Below are 21,178 nucleotides of genomic sequence, written 5' to 3' on the forward strand. Positions count from 1 at the left end.
GCTACGGAAGGCAGGCGCTACTTGCACCGCCTCGATGAGGAAGCCACGACCGAGAGAAGAGAAGAGGACAGGAAGGCGCGATTGTCTTGGTTTAGGCGGAAGGTGCGGCGGACACTAGGAAAGGAGGAAGGCACGATCGATATTGAGGAAAGGCACCCAGTGGCGTAAGGAAGGCACGACTATGCACATTGAAGGAAAGCGCGACCCGCCTCGTACGGGAGGGGAGGTGCGACTGCTACAGTCTACAATGGCAAGCACGATCGGTTGATGTTCGAGAGGGAAGGCACGGACTGGAGTGAGGAAGGTGCGACTGCGACGAATACACAAGGCAGGCACGGTCGACATTGGCGGAGGAAGGCACGAGCGATCGGTGTGACAAGAAAGGGGCGACTGGTGCAAATATAAGGCAGCCACGATCGCAACCGAAGGAAGGCACGAAGGTGTGATGTGGAAGGTGCGAACTAGCTGTCGGCATAAGAGGCAGGCGCGACCACGAGCACGGAAGGTGCGATCGTTGCTAGGGAAGGCACGAGGGACCAGAAGAGGAAGGTGCGACTGGTGAAGAGAAGGTACGACCGTTACCAAGGAGAAGGCAAGTGCGATGGAGGGGGAGGAGGAAGGTGCAACACGACCCCAGCCACGCGGAAGGCGCGACCGCGAAACAGGAACGTGCTACCGATGGCCAAGTTCAGAGAAGGCACGAACGACAAGTGGTGATGGTGTGACTTGCAACTTGAGGAGAGTGCGACCTACCTTGAACGGCAGGCGCGACCGCTACGGATCCCGGTGCGATTGGCATCAGGGAGGCTGATCCGTGGCAGGAGGAAGGTACGGCTTGATCGTGGGTTCGAGAGGGAAGGTGCGACTGACCGTTTTGGTGTATGGAGGGAAAGTACGACCAGGTGTGAGGAAGGCACCATCAAATGTGACAGGACTCGGAAGGCGCAACCCGACTGTCCTTGTGGCAGGGAAGGTACGACCAGGTTCAAGGAAAGCACGATCAGGCACCAGGAAGGCACGACTGGGATGGCTGCAGGCACGAGTTGCGTGGAAAGGAAGGTAGAACCGACCACTTCCGCCCGCTTACCACAAGATACTAGGAAGGCGCAGCCGGAGACAGTCAGCAGCACTCTTGTCGGCGGCACCTGGCGGACGTCATGTCTAGGACAAGAGTACACCACATGGTGTATAAGAAAGTAAGATATTAGCAACAAATGTTTTCTCATTGAGGACACATGAGTATTGCCTTCTTCTCGCTAGTTGTACAAGGGTATCGTATACAATAATTCCTCCCCCATCCACCGCTTGCATGAGCGCTCTCTATCCGTGTGCCTTTCGTACTATTCGTGGCATCATATGCGCGTCGCAGTTTTTTGTTCCGTTTTCTGGATCCTTTTGTGTAGTCAATCGATGGGGTCGCACATTCGTAGAGAGCTCGTGCGGAGAGCTGTACTCGAAGAGAATGAACTGTGCTTGGTTAGTTCGGTGTTCATGCCGCTGACGCTGTGATTGATCTTACATGAGCCTTGATTGTGGCTGACATCGTACTCCTTTCGAAAACTATCGTCGTGCTCGGCGTCCGGACCTGCCGCCTCGAGTCTTGCGAGTTGTGTTTGCGCCCTGTTGATTGCCTTGGGTAGCTTCTCTGAGAGCCTTCTCCTGATCTTCACGCTTCTTTGCGGCTCGCTCATCTGCTACAGTCCACTCTTTGTCTTCCTCTTCTGTCTGAACAATGGCATCGAGGTCACTAGCGATAGCGTTCAGGCCTCCCGTCCTGCCAGCCCTGCCCGTGAATCTTCGTGATTCTGGGCGCTGATGGAATACATGTCCACCACAAACCGAGCAGCCATGGAATGGATTGCCAATGTGACCATCATTGTCGCAATAGCCCAGGTGACCATCGATGAGACACTGCGGACCTGGCGTGTGCTGTGGCTTGACAGGACAGTGGTGAACTTGACCCTTCGAACGTGTGCTACGGCCCCAATCGATCTTCTTGTTGACTATGGGGTCTTTCAGAATTCGGTAAGGGTTCTTCACCACCGGTGCAGGCATTCTGACAAGTGGGCAAGTTGCTATTGGAGGTCAGCTCATGCAGCATACTGCACTGTGCGAAGGTCATACGCTGATTTGATGGCTTGTCCTGGAAAATATGGATCTCAAAGATCGTTGGATCTCAATTTTGTTCTAATGTAAGAGTCGCGTTGCGAACGATGGTGAGGGAACAACAATATGGATAACGGAGAGGCAAGGAAGTATGGCAAGAACATCACGACGGTGTAAGATGTTTCTTCATGATACTTCCCCTAGCAACGGCATTTCACCAGCAGTATAGCCAGCGTTTGCCATAACATGCCTTTCCGAAGGTCCTGGACCGATACTGCCTGCAGAACATCGCATCAAGACCGACTGCAAACGGTGAGACTGGTTGAACAGGGAATAGAAGTGTAGCTTCTTGTATATCACGACTGAAGTCTCGAACTTACCATATTCTGTTTGCTGTAACAGGCACAAACATCCCGTATAAACAACGCAGAGAAGCAGCGAGAGCTTTGTTGCATCCTGAACATTGGATTTCCCGCAAGTCTTCTGCATATCTGGTTTCCTGAGATCAGCATCCAGCCAACTTGTTTCACGTGAATAACAGAATGTCCAAACTGCGAAAGCTGAGTCCCGAGCAGCGATCAGATCGAAAGTTCCTCTTTCGAAGTCTGCTGCCCCGTCTTTGCCGTGAGGCTCGTCAGAAGCTTCGCAGAGTCTTTCGTGGTAAGCAAGACCAGTTGCCAGAAGCGAGCGAAACAGCAGCAGCCACAGCTCAGCCGGTGCCCGAGGCGACGACACAAGAGCAAACAAGTGTTGGTCTCGATAAATGCCAGCGACCGCCGCCGGAGCAAAAAGATGCCGACATATCGAAGGCTAAAGTCGTATCGAAAGACAACATTGGGCATGAAGCAAAGGCTTATTCGGGAGACAGAGAAGCGGGAGAACGCAAGGAGCAGCACATCAATGAGGACGAGATCGCCGAACTGGCAGCTAGCGGACAGCACCAAGAAGGTGCGCGTGTTGAGCAGGAGCGAGAAGATGAAGAAGGTACAGAGAAAGAAGGAACAAAGGAGCTGCCACCGTTGGACCCACACTTGGCACCATTTCTGGAAGTGATCGACGCGCTAGACCTCGACAAATTGAAGGAGTTCGCGCTTGCCTTGCGGCAGCAACAACTTCTCGATTGCGACTGCTTGATCGGTTGCAAGTGTATCTCGAAAATTCCGAAATATGGAAGTTACAACCTGGTCTACATTATCGAGTTCACCGATGGAGTTAAATGGTGTGCTCGAGTCCCCGGGTATGGCAAGAAGCCATCCAAGGTATTGGGCGAGAAGATGGATATCGAGTACAGCACGATGAAGTACATCAAGACGTACACGAGCTTCCCGGTACCCGACGTGATATATTGGACGAAAGACCAGGCCGAAGTGGGTGCTGCGTTTGCACTGATATCCTTAGTTGAAGGAACTTCCTTGTCGGAAATGTGGTTCGATCATGAGAACTTCGATGAAGAGAAGCGCTTGGCAGCTTTAGAAAGCGTAGCAATGCAAATGCGGAAACTGTATATGCTGCAGTTCAAGAAGACCGGCATGCTGAGATGGGATCAAGAAGATCTCGAGATGTTGTGCGATGTCGGTCCGGCACTGGATTACTACGATAATGGGTCATGCTTGTGGGCTGGTGTTATTAGACGTCATCAGGACGAGGATTTCGGTGAATGGCTTGACGGTGCTGTCAACAGGCTGGATAAGGAAGCACCAGATGAGGAATTCTGTTCTGCAAACGCACCTCTGAAATTGCTTGCGAAGTCGCTACCAAAGCACATGCGACACGTCCCGCTAGCATTGTCACTAGCAGACCTGGATCTTCAGAATGTCTTTGTGGATCCCAGAACCGGCGAGGTTGCAGGGTTCATTGACTTCGATGGTGTTGCAGTGCGGCCGGTCCACATCGGCGCTGCAGCATATCCCATGTGGTTGACGAGGGACTTCGATCCAAACAACTATGCCTGGCAACCAGGCCACCAATTTGAAGACTCGCCAGAGGACCTCACGAGGTATCGACAGCATTATGCTGACTGCTGGCGAGACTGCGTCGACACCGGACTCGAATACGACGAGCGATGGACCGAGAACAGCCACCTCGTAACCACTATTTTCAACGCGCTCGTCCTCAAACCTTACCGCGAAAGCATGACATATGCCCTCGTCGATCATGCTTTCAACGCCGCCTTCAATCCCACCCTGGAAGAACGAAGCTTGTGGTGGGACTGTTGTTGGGATGATTTCGAGCCGTGGAAGTTGAAAGTCGCAATTGGCCGTGGGTTGTGGTTGAAGAGGACGAGGCGAGCTGCCGCAGTTATACTCGCAAAAGACGTTGGTGCTAGAACGACTTCTAGCCTGAAGAAAAGTCGCGATTATTGGAAGGCGAATAGGGCTATGCTCAATACTTGCATTTGAGGAACAAGAACGTGGCAGGGTTGCAAGAGTCAGCAAGTGCGTGGATTGCCATGTCCATGAGGGATTGGAGTTCTGAAACACGCTTGGCATGAGCCAAGAAGGCCACAATCAACGGAAGGTGCATCTGCTGAGATATGATAGAGGAAAGTAGTGGTAAACCAAAATCAAAATGCTCAAAATTTCAACGCAATGCTCAAACTCCCGGCTCCCACATCGTAGCTGATCAACCATGATACACGCTTGCCTCACCCTTAGCCATCATATCGAAACTCTCCTCACTTGTCCGACTCGTCATGCTCATTGTTGTAGGCGTACTCTCGCCATCAGCATTCATTTCGATTACACTGCCACTCTCGCCATCATTCAACGCAGGGAATTCCTTCACCATCCCCTCCCACAGCACAGCATCGCCCCAGCCAAGACCCATCTTTCTCCTGCCGACTTCGTCTTCCGCAACAGCATCAACAGGCAAATTCTGCATATGCCAATGGCCCAAGAACATTCCATCCGGATCTGACTCGTTTCTAACCTGCATGAACTTCTCCATCTCACTGCCGTACATGGCGGTGATCTGATTTCTGTCGGTGTACAGAAAATTCTTCGCCCAATGAGGTCGCCCGCCCATCTCACGCATCAGCCATTCGAAGGCTTCGTAGTATCGGTCTCTGCAGGGAGGATCTTTGCCATATGGTCTGTACAGCGTGGCATTTAGATATAGCGTTGGTTCTTCGTGGTTCGTCGGATCAAGGAACGGATGGACCTTGCTGTGCAGGCGGTCAGTCGTGGTGTCGCTGGCTCGGACTTCGATCGGGCAGTGAACGTAGAGACCGTCGTTCTTGAATGGGATATTGTGCTCTTTCTGCGGCTTGCGCGTAATCCATGCTGAGAGGCGAGAGAGCGCCTCTGGGCCCTTGTGAAGTGGCAAGGCCCACTCATTCACCCACTGGCTGTAAAGACAGTCCATGAGCAGACCCTCTCTTGCTGGCTGGACGGCGGTCGTTGTGTACGAGCCCGGCTTGAAGCCGTATTGCATGCCGAAGATGAGCCACTCGACGAATGGAAGGATACGTGGCACGTAGTTCGATAATGCGAGAAGGTTGTGGTAGACGTAGTATCCGAACATGCCGCCGTAGAAGGACTTGTTCGGAGCTCGGAGAGGCTCATCAGTTTTGTCGGCCGACCAGATGGCTGCGCGTTCGCTGTATGGTAGCCACCAGACACGTGTGAATTCTTGCTGCTTCCAAAACGATTCCGACCAATTATCTATGATGTGAGAGAGAGGGACTAGTCTCTGCGACCAGGAGATATTGAAGTCAGGTACTGTCTGGTATGTGATCTCAACAATTATACCAAGACTGCCGAGCGAGAGCAGAGCAGCTCGAAACAGGTCTGTATTCTTTTCTGGTGAGCAGGTGACAAGTTGTGCATTCGAAAGGAGGATTGTGAGGGAAGTAATGCTCTGTGACAGAAGACCATGAGCCAGCGATGAACCGTGGGTGCCAGTGCTGATCGCGCCTGCCACAGATTGAACATCGATGCTGCCAATGTTTGGAAGAGTATAGCCGTGTCGGGCAAGAGCCTGGTTGAAATCATGCAGCGAGATGCCTGCTTCGAATCGAACTAGGCCCTTTTTGCCTTCGACATCCCATTCTAGTACTCGCGAAAGCTTGTCCAGGTTGACAAGCCATGATGAAGTCAGTGTGAGTGTTGAAGGAGAGTGGCCGAAGCCTGTGACGCAAATCCGCTTATGACATCTCCTTGCGACAGTCACAATCTTCTGGAGCTCTGCGATGCTCTCAGGCTGGAAATAGTACTCTGGACGTGAGAAGAATGTTTGCGCCCATGTGTGATGCAGGTACCGTGCTTTTGGTCGAAAAGGGATGTCATCGTCTATTCTGGACAGCTCATGGCTGAGCCGAGGAGACAGGCTGGGGTCAGTCAAGCGCTCATTGCCACCGGGATGGTTTGGTTTTGTGACAGGCAGATTCGGGGCTGCCCAGTCAGTCATGGTGGTTTATGGTCCTGATGATTGCTCGTCAGCAATGCCAGGCCTCAAAGACCGCTACCGCGTAGTGGAGGAGATGATAAGTTACCATCAGCATGTCGTGACGGAGTAACGGTGAAACCTTAAAATCATGTTGCATGACGCCACCATCAAGATGCAGATCTGCTTACATAAGCTGGGGTAGAGAATTCTGAAGTCGTGATTCGCGAGGCATGTCACCGATGGTTCCTATGGAGCGGTGCAGTGTCCCGTATGCGGGGAAAGAGCCTAGCCTGAGTCCTACTCAGCGAGCTCAGGTACAATTTTGTAGCATCTGTGACGCCGAAGAACGATCGTGAATTGCGAAGTTGGAAAGACATGTTTCGGTGGCAATTCACCTGCAAGGCGAGATTTATATTTCACGCTGCGCTTGCGCCATGGCTATCTTACATCCATCTCGACACTATCCCTCTCGTGCCTCGTCACAAGCTCTTCCGTGCCATCCAGGATCTCATTCTCATTCTCGTAGTCGTGCGCAGGTCTATCCCCTTCTCCAGGCAACCTCGACCAGCCACGTCCACCTGTATTAGCAGCTCGAGGTGACAACTTCAGACGTCCTCGAGACAGACCGTTCAACTTGTCGGCAAACCACACTCCTATACCCGCAAAGATGTTCCAGATATATTCCTGCCTCTGTTCGCTCGAGCCTGCTGGTGGGCTACCGTGACTGCCATGCTCTAACGCCTCAAATCTGATCTGGTACTTCAAACAGTCTTTGACCGTTATCAAACCTTCGAGCCGTCCATGATGTTCGACCAGTATTACTCTTGGACCCATCTTCTTGAACAACTCCAACGTCGTCTCAAGTGGAAGCCTTGGATGAACTGTTATCGGTGCGCTATCGATATAAGGACTTAGATCGACTACTTGCCTCGCGATACTGTCGAAAGTTGTTCCGACGTGAGCTGAGACAGGAGATTCGGTGTCGTCCACAGAGAGTCGGACAAAGGAGCATTTGGCGTCAGGTGCTAGCATGCCTTCTTTGCGTGCCTTGTCTAGAGCATATTGTAATTCGACCCGCCCGATGAAACCGATAAGGATTTTTGATGTTTTATCCTCGACGATCGGAAAGCCCGAATAAGAAGTGTCATCGAGAAGTTTCTGCGCCGCTTTAACCTCTAAGCCTGACGCAGGCAGCATCCTAAGCGTGCTTGTCATGACTTGCGACGCAGGCACGCCAAAATTGTGCTCTTCTTTGTTATCAAGGAAAGGGTAGCCGTTGAACTGGATCATCACATCAGCTATGCCCGCTTTGCTAAGCCTATCACCAACAGCCTTCGTGACGCCAATAACAATCATCGAAGGCAGGATGTAGGTCAGGGCACCAGTCAGCTCGAACATGATGACTGTGACGGAGATCGTCAGGTGCATGATTCCAGACAGAGCAGCACCAGCACCAAGGAAGGCATATGTGCCTGGTGTGATGCAAGGCACATCCGGTTCGCATGCCGAGAAGAACTGGGAATCGGGAAAGGAGGAGTGTAACCATTCAACGAGGATGCCAACCATACGACCGAAGGATGCGCCAATAGCCATGGAAGGAACGAAGATTCCAGCCGGTACCTTCACTCCATAGGAAAGCGCCACCAAGCACGATCGGAGAACAGTGGCTACCAGCAAGGAAAGCACGTTCGACCATCGGTTCTCGGCTTCGCACAGACCATGGTAATCATAGTCTCCTTCGCACTCTCGAAAGAGCATCTCCATCATTTCTGCCATGTCGACTCGGAGAAAGAGATTGGGATAGCATAGCAGTGCTGTGACACCAGCCAGAGCAATGGCTTCCGGTATCGCGTACTTGGCAAGGTATTTCTTGCGGAAAGTTTGCACAGCTAGGTGGCCTTTGATCATTACCGCGCCGTAGACACCTCCGAAGATACCAAGTATGATGTAGAAGACGATCTCGAAGAAATGCCAGTCCCGGTCGTACTTGACTGAAAACATGACCAATTGTCCTGTCCTGAATGGATTCATGGCTGCTAGAACGGCGGTGGCTACCAGTGCACAGAAGTAGCTCCTCCACAGGGTCTTGAGAGGAAAGTGGCTCGACATCTCTTCTAAGGAGAAAAGCACACCTCCAATAGGACTGCCAAAAGCGACTGCCACACCAGTCCCAGAACTTGCTGTCAGAATTTCTCTTGTCTTTGAGGCACTTTGCTTGTACTTGTCGAAGAAGCGTGAGATGACATTGCCAACGCATGTCGCATAATGCACACTCGGTCCTTCCTTCCCAACCGATAACCCCGATGCAATAGCGAGTGGCAGACAGATGGACTTGATGAGCAGTGTCCAGAAGCCGAGAAAACCCTTCATCACAAATCCTCCAATGATGCACTTGATCTCGGATATGCCAGAACCTGCAGCATACGGCGCATAGAACTTGACCAGGTAGGATGCTGTGGCCGCCAGCAAGACCGCGAAGAGGGTGTAGATGATGTAGTTCGCAAAGCCGAAGGATGACCACCTCTTCCACTCATTACAGCCATTCTCGGCGCCGTAACAGCAGAAGTCTTCGTTCAGATACCATGCTGTCGTGCAGTAGCCCATCTTTAGGTCCGATAGATACTCAGTAACGATGTTCAAGGCAGCCGCATTGAGCCCGATCACAATCGCGACAAGCGTGACCACTACCCAGGCCTGAGCAGCATCGTAGGACTCCCATAACTTCCTCCGCCAGCCCCACACTCCGTCGCGCTGGAAGAATGAAGCAGCGTCTTTCCGTCTTGTCCTTCTGCGGGTCTGTTCTCTTGCGGCATCTTGCACCCAGTCTATGGTTGTGAAGTCTTCGTATTTCTTGAGTTGTGCTAACTCTTCTGTGATGGCGCTGTCGACTGGGTTCTGGGGCACTGCATTGTTGCCTTCCTCGAGCCCAGAGAGGGTAGAAAGCCGCCGAGAGAGTCGGCGATGAGATAGGGACGGTCGCGCAGGAGGTCGTGCGGATGAGGAGGAGCCTGGACGGTTCATAACATTGATCTTTTCATGCTCGTATCATGACAAGGATTCACCGCGACACCAGCAATATCTACAGAGAAGTGTCTAGGTTGTGCATTCATCCCGCAGGCTTCACATGTTATCACCTTGATCCCTGAGGAGGAAGCCAACCCCGGATTTGACCTTTCCATTTCGGGAGGACCACTTCCTTCGATCACCCTTTCGACTCCTTGCCAATAATGACTAACCTTTTCAAAACTACCACTTTGACGCGTTATATCATAATCACCCGCCTTCCTATCAGACCGGGACACTATGCCTTACAATACATCAGCAATACCTCGACCAGAGGAAATATCAGGAACATCTGCTCTGCCTCGTACGCGGCGTATGAAATTGTCAAGGGCACCATACTGACCAGATCAGTTGCTAGAGTCAAGAAGATCATAGCACAAGACGAAGACATAGCCCAGTGCTCGAACGGTGCCGCTTTCGCTATTTCAGTGGCCACAGTAAGTCTTCCACATCCTACATGAGCCTGGATTCATGGCGGGAACCGCGTTTCTGACGCGTTTTCTTCTCCGGTCATCAGGAAGAGTTCCTCCGTTATCTTACGGAGCAAGCCTACAATGTCGCCAAGTCCGAGTCGAAACCGCGGAAGAACATCCAGTACAAAGATATAGCAGCAGCGGTTTCGAAACTCGACAATCTGCAATTCCTCTCGGATACTGTACCGAGAACGGTCACTTACAAACAGGTTAAGGAGAAGGAGAAGAAGGCCAAAGATGCTTCCGATGCCGCCAACGACGCCATGAATGATGACCCGAATGACACGACGGCCAACGGAGATCAGACTACGACTTCGAAGCAGAGATCGATTGCTCACATGATGCAGAAACCTGGCAGCCATGCTCACACGAATGGCACGAACGGGACCGCTAATGGTCAAGTCGGAAGCGCACCAGCCTCGCCACCAGGACAAAGGATCAGCCTTTCGATGGCCAACAGCCCGATCGTGGATCGAACCGTACAGAATGCACATACTCATCCGCCAGGAGACGAAGACGTCGAAATGGAAGATCAGGACTAAAACGTCTGGACCCAGCCCGAAAGGCCCTCGTACAGAGACGTATTCCGAGCACTCAGCGTTCTTTTGAGCCACAACTGTATCATGGAAGAGACAGCGTGACCGAATGCCTCTGTTGTCAAGCGACCAGTATGAGCCCATGACATGGAGCTATGGTGCGGGCGACCTGTGACTTGCAACGGTGTTCCAGCGGTTTGCTGGGATATGATGGGACAATGGGAAGCATGAAACACGGCATTGCACGATCGTGCCAAGCTCAAACATCCTACCGGATAGCGGTCCCACCCGCAAGAAGCGCGTGGCACACTACTATGGATGCACCACCGCACATATGTCAATTCCCCTTCACTGATTGGACTAGGAGCAAGCTCCGTTTCGCGGATGGGGAGCAGGATGTGCACTGGCATCGTCATGCTGCTTCGTGTCGACCGACGAAAACCAGCCTTGAAGCTATGGCGATGAGCAAGGCAAAGGAAACAGAAGTGACTTGAGTCGTCAAGCCCGACGTTCAAAACGCAGGTAGGCACGTTGAAGCTATGGGCCTGAACGCAGAAACGAAATGGAAAAACGTTGAACAGCCAGAAATGAAACACGGCAGGTGCTAGTCAGCAAAGTCTTGGTTACTTCTAGCAAGACAGGTTGCAGATTGTTGCTTGCTTGTACGCGAGCTCGCATATTCTTCAATGCGCGCAAGGCAACAGCGGATATTTTGGTCTACGCGCAAGAAGAGCGTTGTGGACAAGAGACAGAATCCATCAGTCGCATCCAATGATTATTCGTGATAGGCACGAAGTGCGGCCTTCGACGGGACAGATCGCAAAATCAAGGAGCACTTCAGGATCGTTAGACGAGGCGTTCTCTGTCCACAATTAGCAATCAACGAGGTTGATGAGCGACAATGTTAGCATATCATGACCTATGAGCTATGAAGAATCATGACAGGGTGGTATTTCCATGCTTTCTTCGCTTGCGGTATGGCATGCAAGTCAGCTGTCAATCAATCAACACTGAACGCCCAAGAGTGAGATGCATACTTGAATATCCAAAAAGAAATGCCGTCAGTGAGTATCGAACACACGACCTTCAACTATTCTGCGGACAAAGGAGCCCAACTTCCTCTTTGTCTTCCACAGGTCGACGCTCTGCCACTGAGCTATGTCAGCTTTTGCTGTTGAGCTTGACCACAAATTTGCTAATCAGGAACATGTACCTTCACTTTCTTTGTGGTGGCCACTCCGAGACAATGAGATCGCTATATCGCTTGACGGGAGTTGCAAACTTCCTCCATATGATGTCCTTAGTCGCCATAGCACAAGTATTGTGGGACGGGCGTGAGCTGAGTAGTATTGGCTTGATTACGCAACCCTGCCATATCCCACGTGTCACAGCTTTATCTTTCTCTGTTTGGCAGTTCTCCACCTCTCAACACCATTATCCCAGATCGCACTGAACCACTTCTCTCTCAATCCTTTACTCACTAGCGTTACCTCATCAACGTCCCCTTGGCTCATCAGCCACTCATCAACCGCAAAATCTGCATCTCCCTCTGCATCATAATACAGAATACTAGGTACCATAGCCGGACTTGCGAACATAGCCCAGCTCCTGTACGTCGGGGGCAAATCTGCTGGTTTCATAACACTTTGATCCCAAGCCTTCAGCTCTGGGTCCATGCCTTTGTCCCGTGCAATTTTCTCGTCGCCCTTGACGGCATAGAGCTTGCCATTGACGAAGGCTGATTGTTGCTTATGGAAGGCTCGGGGGATGCGTTTCTTCTCGTAGAGATGGATCGCTGTCTCGAGGTTTATGGTACCGCGCATGACTTCAGATATGACACGGCCGAGAAAGATGCCGTCTTCCATGGCTGTTGCTGCGCCTTGTGCCTATGAAAGTGAGTCGGAGTAATCAGACAAGCCGAGAATGAAGCTTACCATATGATTTTGCATACCGTGGATGGAGTCTAGCTTGGTTAACACAGCCCACTTTCACCTTTTAGGGGCAACTCACCTCCCATAAACACAATATTCTTGTCCTCATTACTCCAGCTCTTAACCGGCGGCATCACAAGCAGAGGCCATCTCTTCGTCTCCTTGACCAAATCCAACACCTTCAGTATGAACGGGTCCCACCCCTTATAGTGATCCCTGAACTCCCTAACATCCACATCCTCCAACTCCGTCACCGGTCTTGTCTGCTCAAAAGCAGTAACAACATTCAACTCCTTTCCACCCGTCAACGGATACAACAGAATATATCCACCCGGCCCAACCCAAACATCCATCGTATTCCCAATCCTACTTCTTGCTTCAGGTATCTTCGCAAACACCTCCTCATACGGAACCACACAACGATAAGCCGCAACATTGGAGGTCGCCCGTGGCTTCAGATCCGGAAATACCGAGCGCCGCATAGAAGACTTTATCCCATCCGCTGCAACCACCAAATCAAACTTCCGGTGGACGCCTTTCTCACTATGCAAACTCACGCCCTCTCCCCTCCCATGCTCCTCCACCTTACCCACCCGGAACCCCGTCACAATCTCAACCCCATATCGCTTCGCCCCCTCAGCCAAGCCTATATGCAAATGATCCCTTCTCACAACCCACCAGGGAAACCCCTGGTCCCTTACCACCTTCCTCACATCGATCTTACCGAGCAGATTATTGCCGGAGTCCATACCCTGTCCCCACGTTCTAAGTTCGTCGCATTGAACAAGGTTGTCTCCAATTATGGCGTCGACGCCGGTCCGGATCAGGAACCGAGAGACGTTGCCGAACATTTGAATGCCGGCGCCGATCTCGCCGAGTTCTTGGGTCGCTTCGAGGACTATTACAGCTGCGCCGGCGCGGGCTAGGGATATTCCGGCTGCGAGGCCACCGAGGCCGGCGCCTACGATGCCGATTGAGAGGGTGGGTTTTTTGTCGGGCATGTTGCTGGTGTGAGTTGCTGTTTCGGATGGCATATAAGGAGACATGAATCAGTAGACTTGAAGTGGGTTTGAGCGCTTGCTCTCAGCTGTATGCAGAGTGCAGTGATCCTGTAGAAGAAGGAGATGACCACATGCGAAACTAAGCTCTATTTCCGAGGCTTTCTCCTGTTCAAGGTCCTGAAACTCGACGTATTACGGGAGTAGAGCAAAGCGCCAGAGGCTTGGCTCTTATATGCTCGTCCTACGATAGCTAAGCATTTTGGAATCCCGTCACTGGGCGGAGAAGCAAGCCCTCTGTGACAGAATTCCTCACACCCGACCCCATTGTGTCTCCGCACTGGGTGAACCGTCCGAACCTCATCGTCGGAATAACCAAACCTGAGTTTGGACGAAACTCGGTTGGTGTGCCTGACACTCCATGCTGCTTGGAACCAGTGATCATGAGAGAACGACCGAAAAATATGGATCTGAGATAAAGCAAGCAAGCGAAGGTGCAATGACCACCCCGAGTGAATGCCTGAGGCATTATCAGCCGGGCGGAACTAGCTCCGGACAATGACAGTAAGCGTAACTCTCCCTCCTCGATGAATCCGCTGCAGGATATAACGTATGATATATTGGCCAGGCTAGGACTGTAAGAACTAGAATTAATAGTTGGTCCTATCTACATCACAGTTTCCGCAACACTAGGTTGCAATACCTGCACCTGCTGCAGTGATAAGCAGGGCCCGGAGCTTAAGCCCAGAGCTACTTGATCAACCACCGGAACCCGTGCCTCCGAATCAAAGATTCACTATGCCCCTCACCTCCCTCACAGACTTTCCCATCGAGATCTTGGACACCATAATCCACCACTGCTACGCCCCCTGGGCCCTCTACATCCACGACCGCATCACCAACCACACCCTTCCCCTCGACGGGCCCCCGTCCCCTTCCCTCCTCCTCGTCTCCCGCCACATCTCCACCTTCGCCCAAACCCACGAACGCCGCTCCTTCACCCGCCACCTAATCTTCACAACCTCAAGCATTCAATGGCGTCTCCTCAACCGCCTCCGCAGCATCTCACCAACCCGTCTAGCATGGGTAATCGACAACGTCGAGACCCTAGTCTTCTGTTCTCCGCCGCTCTTCACGAATCGGATTCCGTGGGTGAGTCTGCCAAGTCTGAAGCGGATCGAGCTGGACTATTGCTACCGCAGCGCGAACTTTAGGTGTCAGGGGACGGCGAGGGAGCTGTGGAGTGGAAGCCTTGATCCGTTGATTGTGGGGTTTGCGAGGGATACAGAGAGATTTGATGGGCCGCTTGTGGAGGACGCGTGGCGGGCTGCAGTGGCCATGAATCCGTCGATGACTGACCAGGTGAATGAAAGCGTTGATCTTGGACTCAAGTCAGGACCTAGCGACTCCGGCGGGAATAAAGCCGACGCTCGCAGGGTCGAAGTCCAGATCATAAAACGCATGCATGTCTTTGAATCAGCGGCTGTGCGTTCGAGTTGGCCCGATGACCAAGGCTGCAGTGGGGCAGGAAGGGCCGAGGACTGGAAGATCAGGGTTACCGCTACGCATCGGGGGCGGCTGCAGGATATCAGGTTTAGCATTATGTCGGGCAACCATGAGGCGCCGTTTGGTGAGACTGTGGTGTGGACGGCAGAGAAGGGGTTCAGGGATACGATAGCGCTTGATGATGATAATGCTCCGAGGTGGGAGTTGAAAGTGAAGGGGACTTTAGAGAGGGAGAAGTATGTATGTGGTGAATCAGGAGCTTTGAAGGAGTGAAGTGGTTGAGTAGGAAAGAGGTTTGTGGCTTTATCTTCGCCCGGATCGGATTGACATGACAGCGCCATTGGAGGCAGCTATACGACATTTGCTACATTAAAGCAATTTTACGCCTCTTGGATTCTACTACGCCGCATCCCAATACCACTCACCACCTCACAAGCTCAAACCTTCTAAACAACCTCAATCTATCCAGCCCCCTTACATTCTCCGGTACAGCCCCCGGACTCCAATAAACATACTGACCCTCCTCCGCAATCCTCGCCAGATGCACAGACGCCGCACCAAGGACCACCAACGGCGTCCCACTCTCATGCTCATCCATCACCACGAACTCAGCCTCGTCACCTAGCACAGTATCTGCTTCCGCCGACAATCCATCCGAGACCGTGTACAGGAGCGTCAGATGTGTGATTGGGATACCAGCGAAGTCTTCGATTGTGTCATACACGCCAAGAGCTCGAGCAGCGGAGGCGGAAATCTTGTTGGTAAAGGACTCCTTCTCGAACTGAATTTTGAACTTCATGGTGCGATTGGTGAGGGTTGTTGTCTGCCATGTCTGTTGGGTGTCTGAGGCGGAGCCGAAGTTGATACTGCCCAGGCGATCTCCACCAGTTGATTGCCGCGATAGAGGCTCTGGAGGGGATGTGGTACCACGGCTCTGAGATCGCTCGCGAGCTTCTCGGACAATGTGAGATGGTCGTATGCGGGAAAAATTATCTGTTGAATCTGAACGTAGGTCATGATAGTTTGGTCTGGACTTGCTTGCGACGTTGCTTTCTGATCTCAACTGTGCTTCGAGACGCATCTGCTTGTATGGGTTGTTGCTGGCGAACTTCTCGTCTGGTGGTGTGGTGATCGTAGAAGCATCAAGTTCGGACGCTGAAGTACTGTTCTCCGGATTGGCGTGATTGCCGTTCAGGTCGTTAAAGTCTTGTCGTGTTAGTTCTGCCGTAGTGGTCGTCATCGACATGCCAGACATGGCTGCTTGAAGCTGAAAATAATTTTCTTGCTCCGACGGCGTCTCGATTGCAGCTGGCGTCTCTTGCACTTGACTGACGATCACAGGTGGCGTTGCTGGTGGTGATGTATTGTCGCTTTTTGTGCGGTCGACCAGATCAGACAAGCTTCTGGTAGGCTCCTGCTTGCTAGATCGCTTCATGAACGCCTTCCACATAGGCCGCTTCGCTTTCTTGTCGCCAGAGGACTCTTTACTTTCTTTAGAGTTTGTCTTCTCGAGCGCTTCAGGAGAAGAGGTCTTGAGATCGATTTCTGATGTCGACCTTTTCTGGTCAGAAAAACTCCCATCCTTTAAATCCTTAGCTGTTTGCGATTTAGTACTGTTCACGTAGTAGTCGTAAGGCGGAGGGGCAACATCAGGAAACGTTTGATGGGGCACAGTGACGTTCATGATCAGCTTTTCGTCCGAGAAAGGATCATCGAGTCCAGACGGTGCCTGCTGTAGTGCTATGCCGGCTAGGACATCTCTCTGCTGGGTCAGTTGCTCCGCGTTCGTGCCATCTAGCAAATTCTGCTCCTGTGATTCCTGCATTCGTCGATGTTGCTCTACCGCCCTATTGCGGTTCCGGACAGTCAACCCATTTAGCCTCTGCTTTTGAGCTACACTTCGGGATCTCTTGCCTTCAGGCGTTGGTCTGTCAAGTCAGCATGCGATACATTGCAGCGCCTCAGGCGGACTCACATATCGATTACTTGCAGCAGAATGCTCACGGCTGCCATCAAACCTTGAACCTGAGACTGAAGCTCAGCTATCACCACTCCGTTCCATAGATACTTGGTTCGGACCCAGAACTTGGCCGGATTCTTCTTCAGACCTTGAATTCTCTTCTCCAGGTCCTCAAGCACAAGCCTGCCTGTCTCAACATTGCCTTGCAGGGCCTGCCAGAAGTCCTCGTCGAGATCATGCTTGGAGGCTTCATCCTGCTTTTGAAGCCACTTGTTGATGCGTTGAATGGCGATTCGGAAAGAGTCGCATTGTGTAGCAACAGTTCGGATACCAAGAGCTGCTGTCTCGTATGCTTCAGCTAATTCGTACAGCTCCTTGATGGTATGCACAAGTGATCGAGCAATGGCGAAGGACGCATTCGTGATGGCCAAGATACTGACGGGGTCCATTTCGATCTGTGGGTTGAGCTATGAAGCCACGAAGAGCAGCGAAAGCGAGCAAGAGACGACATTATGAATGATTACTGGAGAGTGCCTATGGTTGTTATTTTCAGCCGCATGTGAACAGGTTAGTGTCCTGCGAGTCTCGGAAGAGCATCTCAAGGTGTGGCTCTGGAGATTTTGGACTGTCTGGACTTCTGGCTGTGTTCTGCAAGGGTAGTCGAAAGCTGTTGCCGAAGTTTCAGCTCCTGTACACTGGCAGCCTTAACCTTTCCGGGCAATATCTGCGACACGCTACCGAATTTAGGTGTCTTGTAAATGATGCCTGAACTTGTTGGCGTGTCGCATTGAACGCCCCTAGCCCCCATTGCAAATAGAGTACTGTCCACAACTCGAAAGGCTAGGAGTCTTGACTATCATTACAAGATTCGCCTGGTTCGCTTATTGCTAATAGAACTCAAGATAACTGGAGTGAGCTGGCGGCAAGATCGGTCAGGAATCAACGTAGGGTATCAGTTGAAGATTTCGGCAGCATATTTTAGCAATTCCGTGCTGAAGGAACGCTCAGAATCATAACCGCAACGACGAATATTGCTAGTGGTCTTCGACCTTAGCAACAACCACACTATACATCTATCCTCTTCAGATCATTCACAACCATATACCTCCCAATCCCGATCCAGCCCCAGCGGAACCAAACCATCTGAGACTTATGTGCATTCACCATCGCATCTCGCGCCTTGAAGTACCTACTCACATCACTGATGAACACCACTCTATCGCCCTTGCTCCCTTTACTTATCCCCCTCTTCGCAACCTTTTTCTTCCCGCTTGCGCCCGCGAAGATATCCGAGACGATGCCGGTGAAGTAGGTGGGAAGGATATCGAGGACAAAGCTGTACTTGCGGAAGATGTTGATACTAGAGAGTGTATACAGCGTGATAGGACAGGAGTAGCCACTGTGATCGCGCATCAGATTGCTGAGGAATTGTCTTGCGCCGTGGAGAAGAGCGATATGGTTGGGATGGGAGGAAACACCGTGCTCGTCGAAGGTTATCAGCGCATCGATTGTTGCTTTTGGTCCCTCACCGCTGCTCATCTTCTTCTTCTTTGCTTTCTTGTCATTCACATCAGGTACAACAGCATCAGGCGCGAATGCCTGCGCGAGAACCTTTGCGATTTCCTTTTCGTCCCAGTGTTCTTTCATGCCATCTATGAAGCGCTCATCTTCCATAATCAGTACATCCTCTCGCGACCTGATACCCAGCTTGACCGCTGCTGCTTCGAGCTCTTTCTTTCGCGTATCTCCTAGACCGTCTGCGTTTCCGGTACTGAGACAGATGACCTTTACGTGGTTTCCAAGTGTGGGATCTGCCAGTCGAAGAAGAGTAGGAGCGAAGAACATGGATTCGTCATCAGGATGTGCAATAAGTAGGACCACACGTTTGCCCTTGAGCATGGCTGGTGGTGGAGGTGGTGGGAGGAACACGCTGTTGAGATGCCATATTCCAAAGATGAAGATCGGTGCGAGGAAGAGATATACTGCCCATGCCGGGAGTGTGAAGCTTTCGTTGGCCATTTGTAAAGCTGGCTATGGCAGGCAAAGCAGCTCTATGATATGTCCAAGTGTGCGCAAGGCAGATTGGTGGTTATGCTATGCTGCGTTCATGCACCCCATATCAGGCCGCTGGAAAGTTTGGGGAGGCCTTGTCAGAGACACGAACATATTGCATGGTTTGGAAGGATTTGCTCTGTCTCGTATTGCTGCAGAAAGCGATGATGATCAATGATACTACGTGCGAGTCACCATGAACTTCAGGCTGCCAGTCGGTATGCCCCCACAAAATAGAAATGATGCCAGAGAATGCTCCGAATCAAGCCTTCGGCCCCCAACTTCAGCTGCAATGCACGACTTGCAGGTCCAAAGACGTGTGCCCGTGAGCTTCAGGGCTTGCTTGCATGGCTAGGGCTACAGGACATGTCCAAACCATGGGCAAGTAACATACGGAACGGCAGTCATCGAAATATGATACTGCTACTGCTCTGCTTTCAACAGATTATCCAACTTGAAACAAACGAAGACTACCAACGCCTTGCTATTTGTACAGCATGAGTCTCAGCTCACGGCCTGGAAGCAGTGCCGGAGGGAAACACCAGCTCTTCTGCTGATCCTCCGACTGATGGAATGGCTAAGGCTGCGGTGTCATAGTATTGAGGTATCCATGTTCCTGCAATATGCACTACGGGGCAGCCTGGTACCCGCGACAATGTCCTCCACGTATCTGAAGAGGGAGTGTAGCACCACATCATTCCCCACTCGCGATCCCATATGGCAGGGTAGACTGGTGCCTCAAGCGTGAACTGGTACGTGATTGAGTCTCGAAGGTGATCGCCATCGATGATCTGGATTTTTCCTGTATGGGGGTTGATTTTCACCAGGTTGTCCTCACCCGGGGGTTGTTGACGCGGCGGGGGTGGTTGACGCGACGACTGATGCATGTCCTCACCCGGGGGTTCCTAACGCGGCGACTGATGGATATTCGTGTATCTTTCTAGAGCATCCCCACTCTCTTCTGCATCTTCCGTCATCTGAGTATCTCCATTGCCATTTTGTGAATCAGGTGGGGTATCGCGAAGGCTGACTGTAAGGTCTCTTGGTAGATTGATCCTTTTCTCTCTGGCCAGCTCTTCAGACCATGCCCGAGTTTGCAGAATTGTCTGTATTTTGCTCCCACCTTGACGTCCCTGAAATCTGAGAATGGCTGCATTTACGTTCTGCGCGACCTCCATCTTGTGGCTGGGATCGATCAATTCATACAGGTGACCGAACATGCTGAATTGCTCGCTTTGTAATGAATCGGGTGAGCTCCACACCTCTTTTGGCACGATCATCAGCCCCATAGCTCGTTCCAAGTCGTGTTTGAATTTGGGATCTCGTGGGGTGTATGGGGACAGATTCTGCTGAGCAAAGGTAATTGCATTGGCAGTAAGAGTAGGTTTCTCAGACTCCGGTGCAGGAGAAATTTTCTTGATCAATTCGATCAATTGCAGTCGAAGAAGTGAGAATATAAGGGCCGGATCATTATCAAGGATCTGCAGAGTATTGGTTAGTCTGAAGTCTCGCAAACTAGTACTGCAGTATATCGAGGAAGTGTTATTGATCAGACTGAGGACTGAAGTGTGGTGGTTGTTATCATCAAAGCTCCGAAGAGCTATGAGTGGTGCATGTAACCAATATCATCATATCAAAGAGAGGAGTGAAGAGTGTAGAACTTACTGATACGTCGATCTCATTGATCTCTTCGATGGCAGTTTGAAGATCTCCTTGGTATATGGCATTCTTGATCCTGACTCTTTCCTCCATCAGAGAGTTTTCGGCATTCGTGGACATGTTCGCTTCTTCTGCGAATCGTGATGCCGCTTCTGGATAGCCTGATTGTACAAGGAAGTCCATGACAACCTTGTTGAGTTCACTGTACGGTTGTCAGCCACTGTCACGCATCAAGATGGATCTAGCGCGAGACGGTGTGCGATTGTGATCAGAAAGCAAAAAATTGTGTTCTCCGCAGGTGTTTTCTAGGAGAGATTCCCATTTGTAAAAAGTGCATCCTTTGAGGGTCGTAAAATGCGCCATGAAGAAGAGGTGACATACTGTTTGGGAAGGTTGAGGCTCTCGAGCGTCCTCAAGTAAGCTGTTGGTGTCGATGCTGCTACGGCGGCCATAATGACAGGTATTTGCAGCGATGTGAAGATTGAAAGGACATATGCTATGACAGGCA

General features: G+C 51.5%; 10 protein-coding genes and 1 non-coding gene across 11 annotated transcripts; 3 read left to right on the forward strand and 8 right to left on the reverse strand.

Annotated features, from left to right (window-relative positions):
* Positions 1-1,560: 1,560 nt before the first annotated feature.
* On the reverse strand, positions 1,561-2,055 carry PMZ80_001790 (uncharacterized protein; the record flags this gene model as incomplete). Its single annotated transcript, XM_064870230.1, has 1 exon — positions 1,561-2,055. One exon carries the CDS (start codon positions 2,053-2,055, stop codon positions 1,561-1,563), a length of 495 nt encoding a protein of 164 aa, XP_064735727.1.
* Positions 2,056-2,648: 593 nt separating this feature from the next.
* Positions 2,649-4,505, forward strand: PMZ80_001791 (uncharacterized protein; the record flags this gene model as incomplete). Its single annotated transcript, XM_064870231.1, has 1 exon — positions 2,649-4,505. One exon carries the CDS (start codon positions 2,649-2,651, stop codon positions 4,503-4,505), a length of 1,857 nt encoding a protein of 618 aa, XP_064735728.1.
* Positions 4,506-4,728: 223 nt separating this feature from the next.
* On the reverse strand, positions 4,729-6,513 carry ALO1 (D-arabinono-1,4-lactone oxidase; the record flags this gene model as incomplete). The annotated part of the gene is made up of 1 exon (XM_064870232.1): positions 4,729-6,513. One exon carries the CDS (start codon positions 6,511-6,513, stop codon positions 4,729-4,731), a length of 1,785 nt encoding a protein of 594 aa, XP_064735729.1.
* Positions 6,514-6,930: 417 nt separating this feature from the next.
* Positions 6,931-9,513, reverse strand: GEF1 (glycerol ethanol, ferric requiring protein; the record flags this gene model as incomplete). The annotated part of the gene is made up of 1 exon (XM_064870233.1): positions 6,931-9,513. The coding sequence occupies one exon, from the start codon at positions 9,511-9,513 to the stop codon at positions 6,931-6,933; it is 2,583 nt and encodes an 860-aa protein (XP_064735730.1).
* Positions 9,514-9,795: 282 nt separating this feature from the next.
* PMZ80_001794 (uncharacterized protein) lies at positions 9,796-10,570 on the forward strand (the record flags this gene model as incomplete). The annotated part of the gene is made up of 3 exons (XM_064870234.1): positions 9,796-9,859; positions 9,907-9,992; positions 10,073-10,570. 3 exons carry the CDS (start codon positions 9,796-9,798, stop codon positions 10,568-10,570), a joined length of 648 nt encoding a protein of 215 aa, XP_064735731.1.
* Positions 10,571-11,620: 1,050 nt separating this feature from the next.
* PMZ80_001795 lies at positions 11,621-11,730 on the reverse strand. Its single transcript has one exon. It is a non-coding gene; the product is annotated as a tRNA-His (tRNA).
* Positions 11,731-11,949: 219 nt separating this feature from the next.
* Positions 11,950-13,496, reverse strand: PMZ80_001796 (uncharacterized protein; the record flags this gene model as incomplete). Its single annotated transcript, XM_064870235.1, has 3 exons — positions 11,950-12,450; positions 12,499-12,527; positions 12,575-13,496. 3 exons carry the CDS (start codon positions 13,494-13,496, stop codon positions 11,950-11,952), a joined length of 1,452 nt encoding a protein of 483 aa, XP_064735732.1.
* A 795-nt stretch (positions 13,497-14,291) lies between these two features.
* On the forward strand, positions 14,292-15,272 carry PMZ80_001797 (uncharacterized protein; the record flags this gene model as incomplete). The annotated part of the gene is made up of 1 exon (XM_064870236.1): positions 14,292-15,272. One exon carries the CDS (start codon positions 14,292-14,294, stop codon positions 15,270-15,272), a length of 981 nt encoding a protein of 326 aa, XP_064735733.1.
* A 148-nt stretch (positions 15,273-15,420) lies between these two features.
* PMZ80_001798 (uncharacterized protein) lies at positions 15,421-17,408 on the reverse strand (the record flags this gene model as incomplete). The annotated part of the gene is made up of 2 exons (XM_064870237.1): positions 15,421-16,927; positions 16,975-17,408. 2 exons carry the CDS (start codon positions 17,406-17,408, stop codon positions 15,421-15,423), a joined length of 1,941 nt encoding a protein of 646 aa, XP_064735734.1.
* Positions 17,409-18,024: 616 nt separating this feature from the next.
* GPI12 (N-acetylglucosaminyl-phosphatidylinositol de-N-acetylase) lies at positions 18,025-18,978 on the reverse strand (the record flags this gene model as incomplete). Its single annotated transcript, XM_064870238.1, has 1 exon — positions 18,025-18,978. One exon carries the CDS (start codon positions 18,976-18,978, stop codon positions 18,025-18,027), a length of 954 nt encoding a protein of 317 aa, XP_064735735.1.
* A 938-nt stretch (positions 18,979-19,916) lies between these two features.
* On the reverse strand, positions 19,917-21,122 carry PMZ80_001800 (uncharacterized protein; the record flags this gene model as incomplete). Its single annotated transcript, XM_064870239.1, has 3 exons — positions 19,917-20,492; positions 20,677-20,872; positions 21,052-21,122. 3 exons carry the CDS (start codon positions 21,120-21,122, stop codon positions 19,917-19,919), a joined length of 843 nt encoding a protein of 280 aa, XP_064735736.1.
* Between the last annotated feature and the right edge of the window lie 56 nt (positions 21,123-21,178).

Source organism: Knufia obscura (assembly GCF_036327395.1).
Source record: "Knufia obscura strain CCFEE 5817 isolate CBS 148926 chromosome Unknown scaffold_1, whole genome shotgun sequence".
In the NCBI taxonomy this organism is placed as follows: domain Eukaryota; kingdom Fungi; phylum Ascomycota; class Eurotiomycetes; order Chaetothyriales; family Trichomeriaceae; genus Knufia; species Knufia obscura.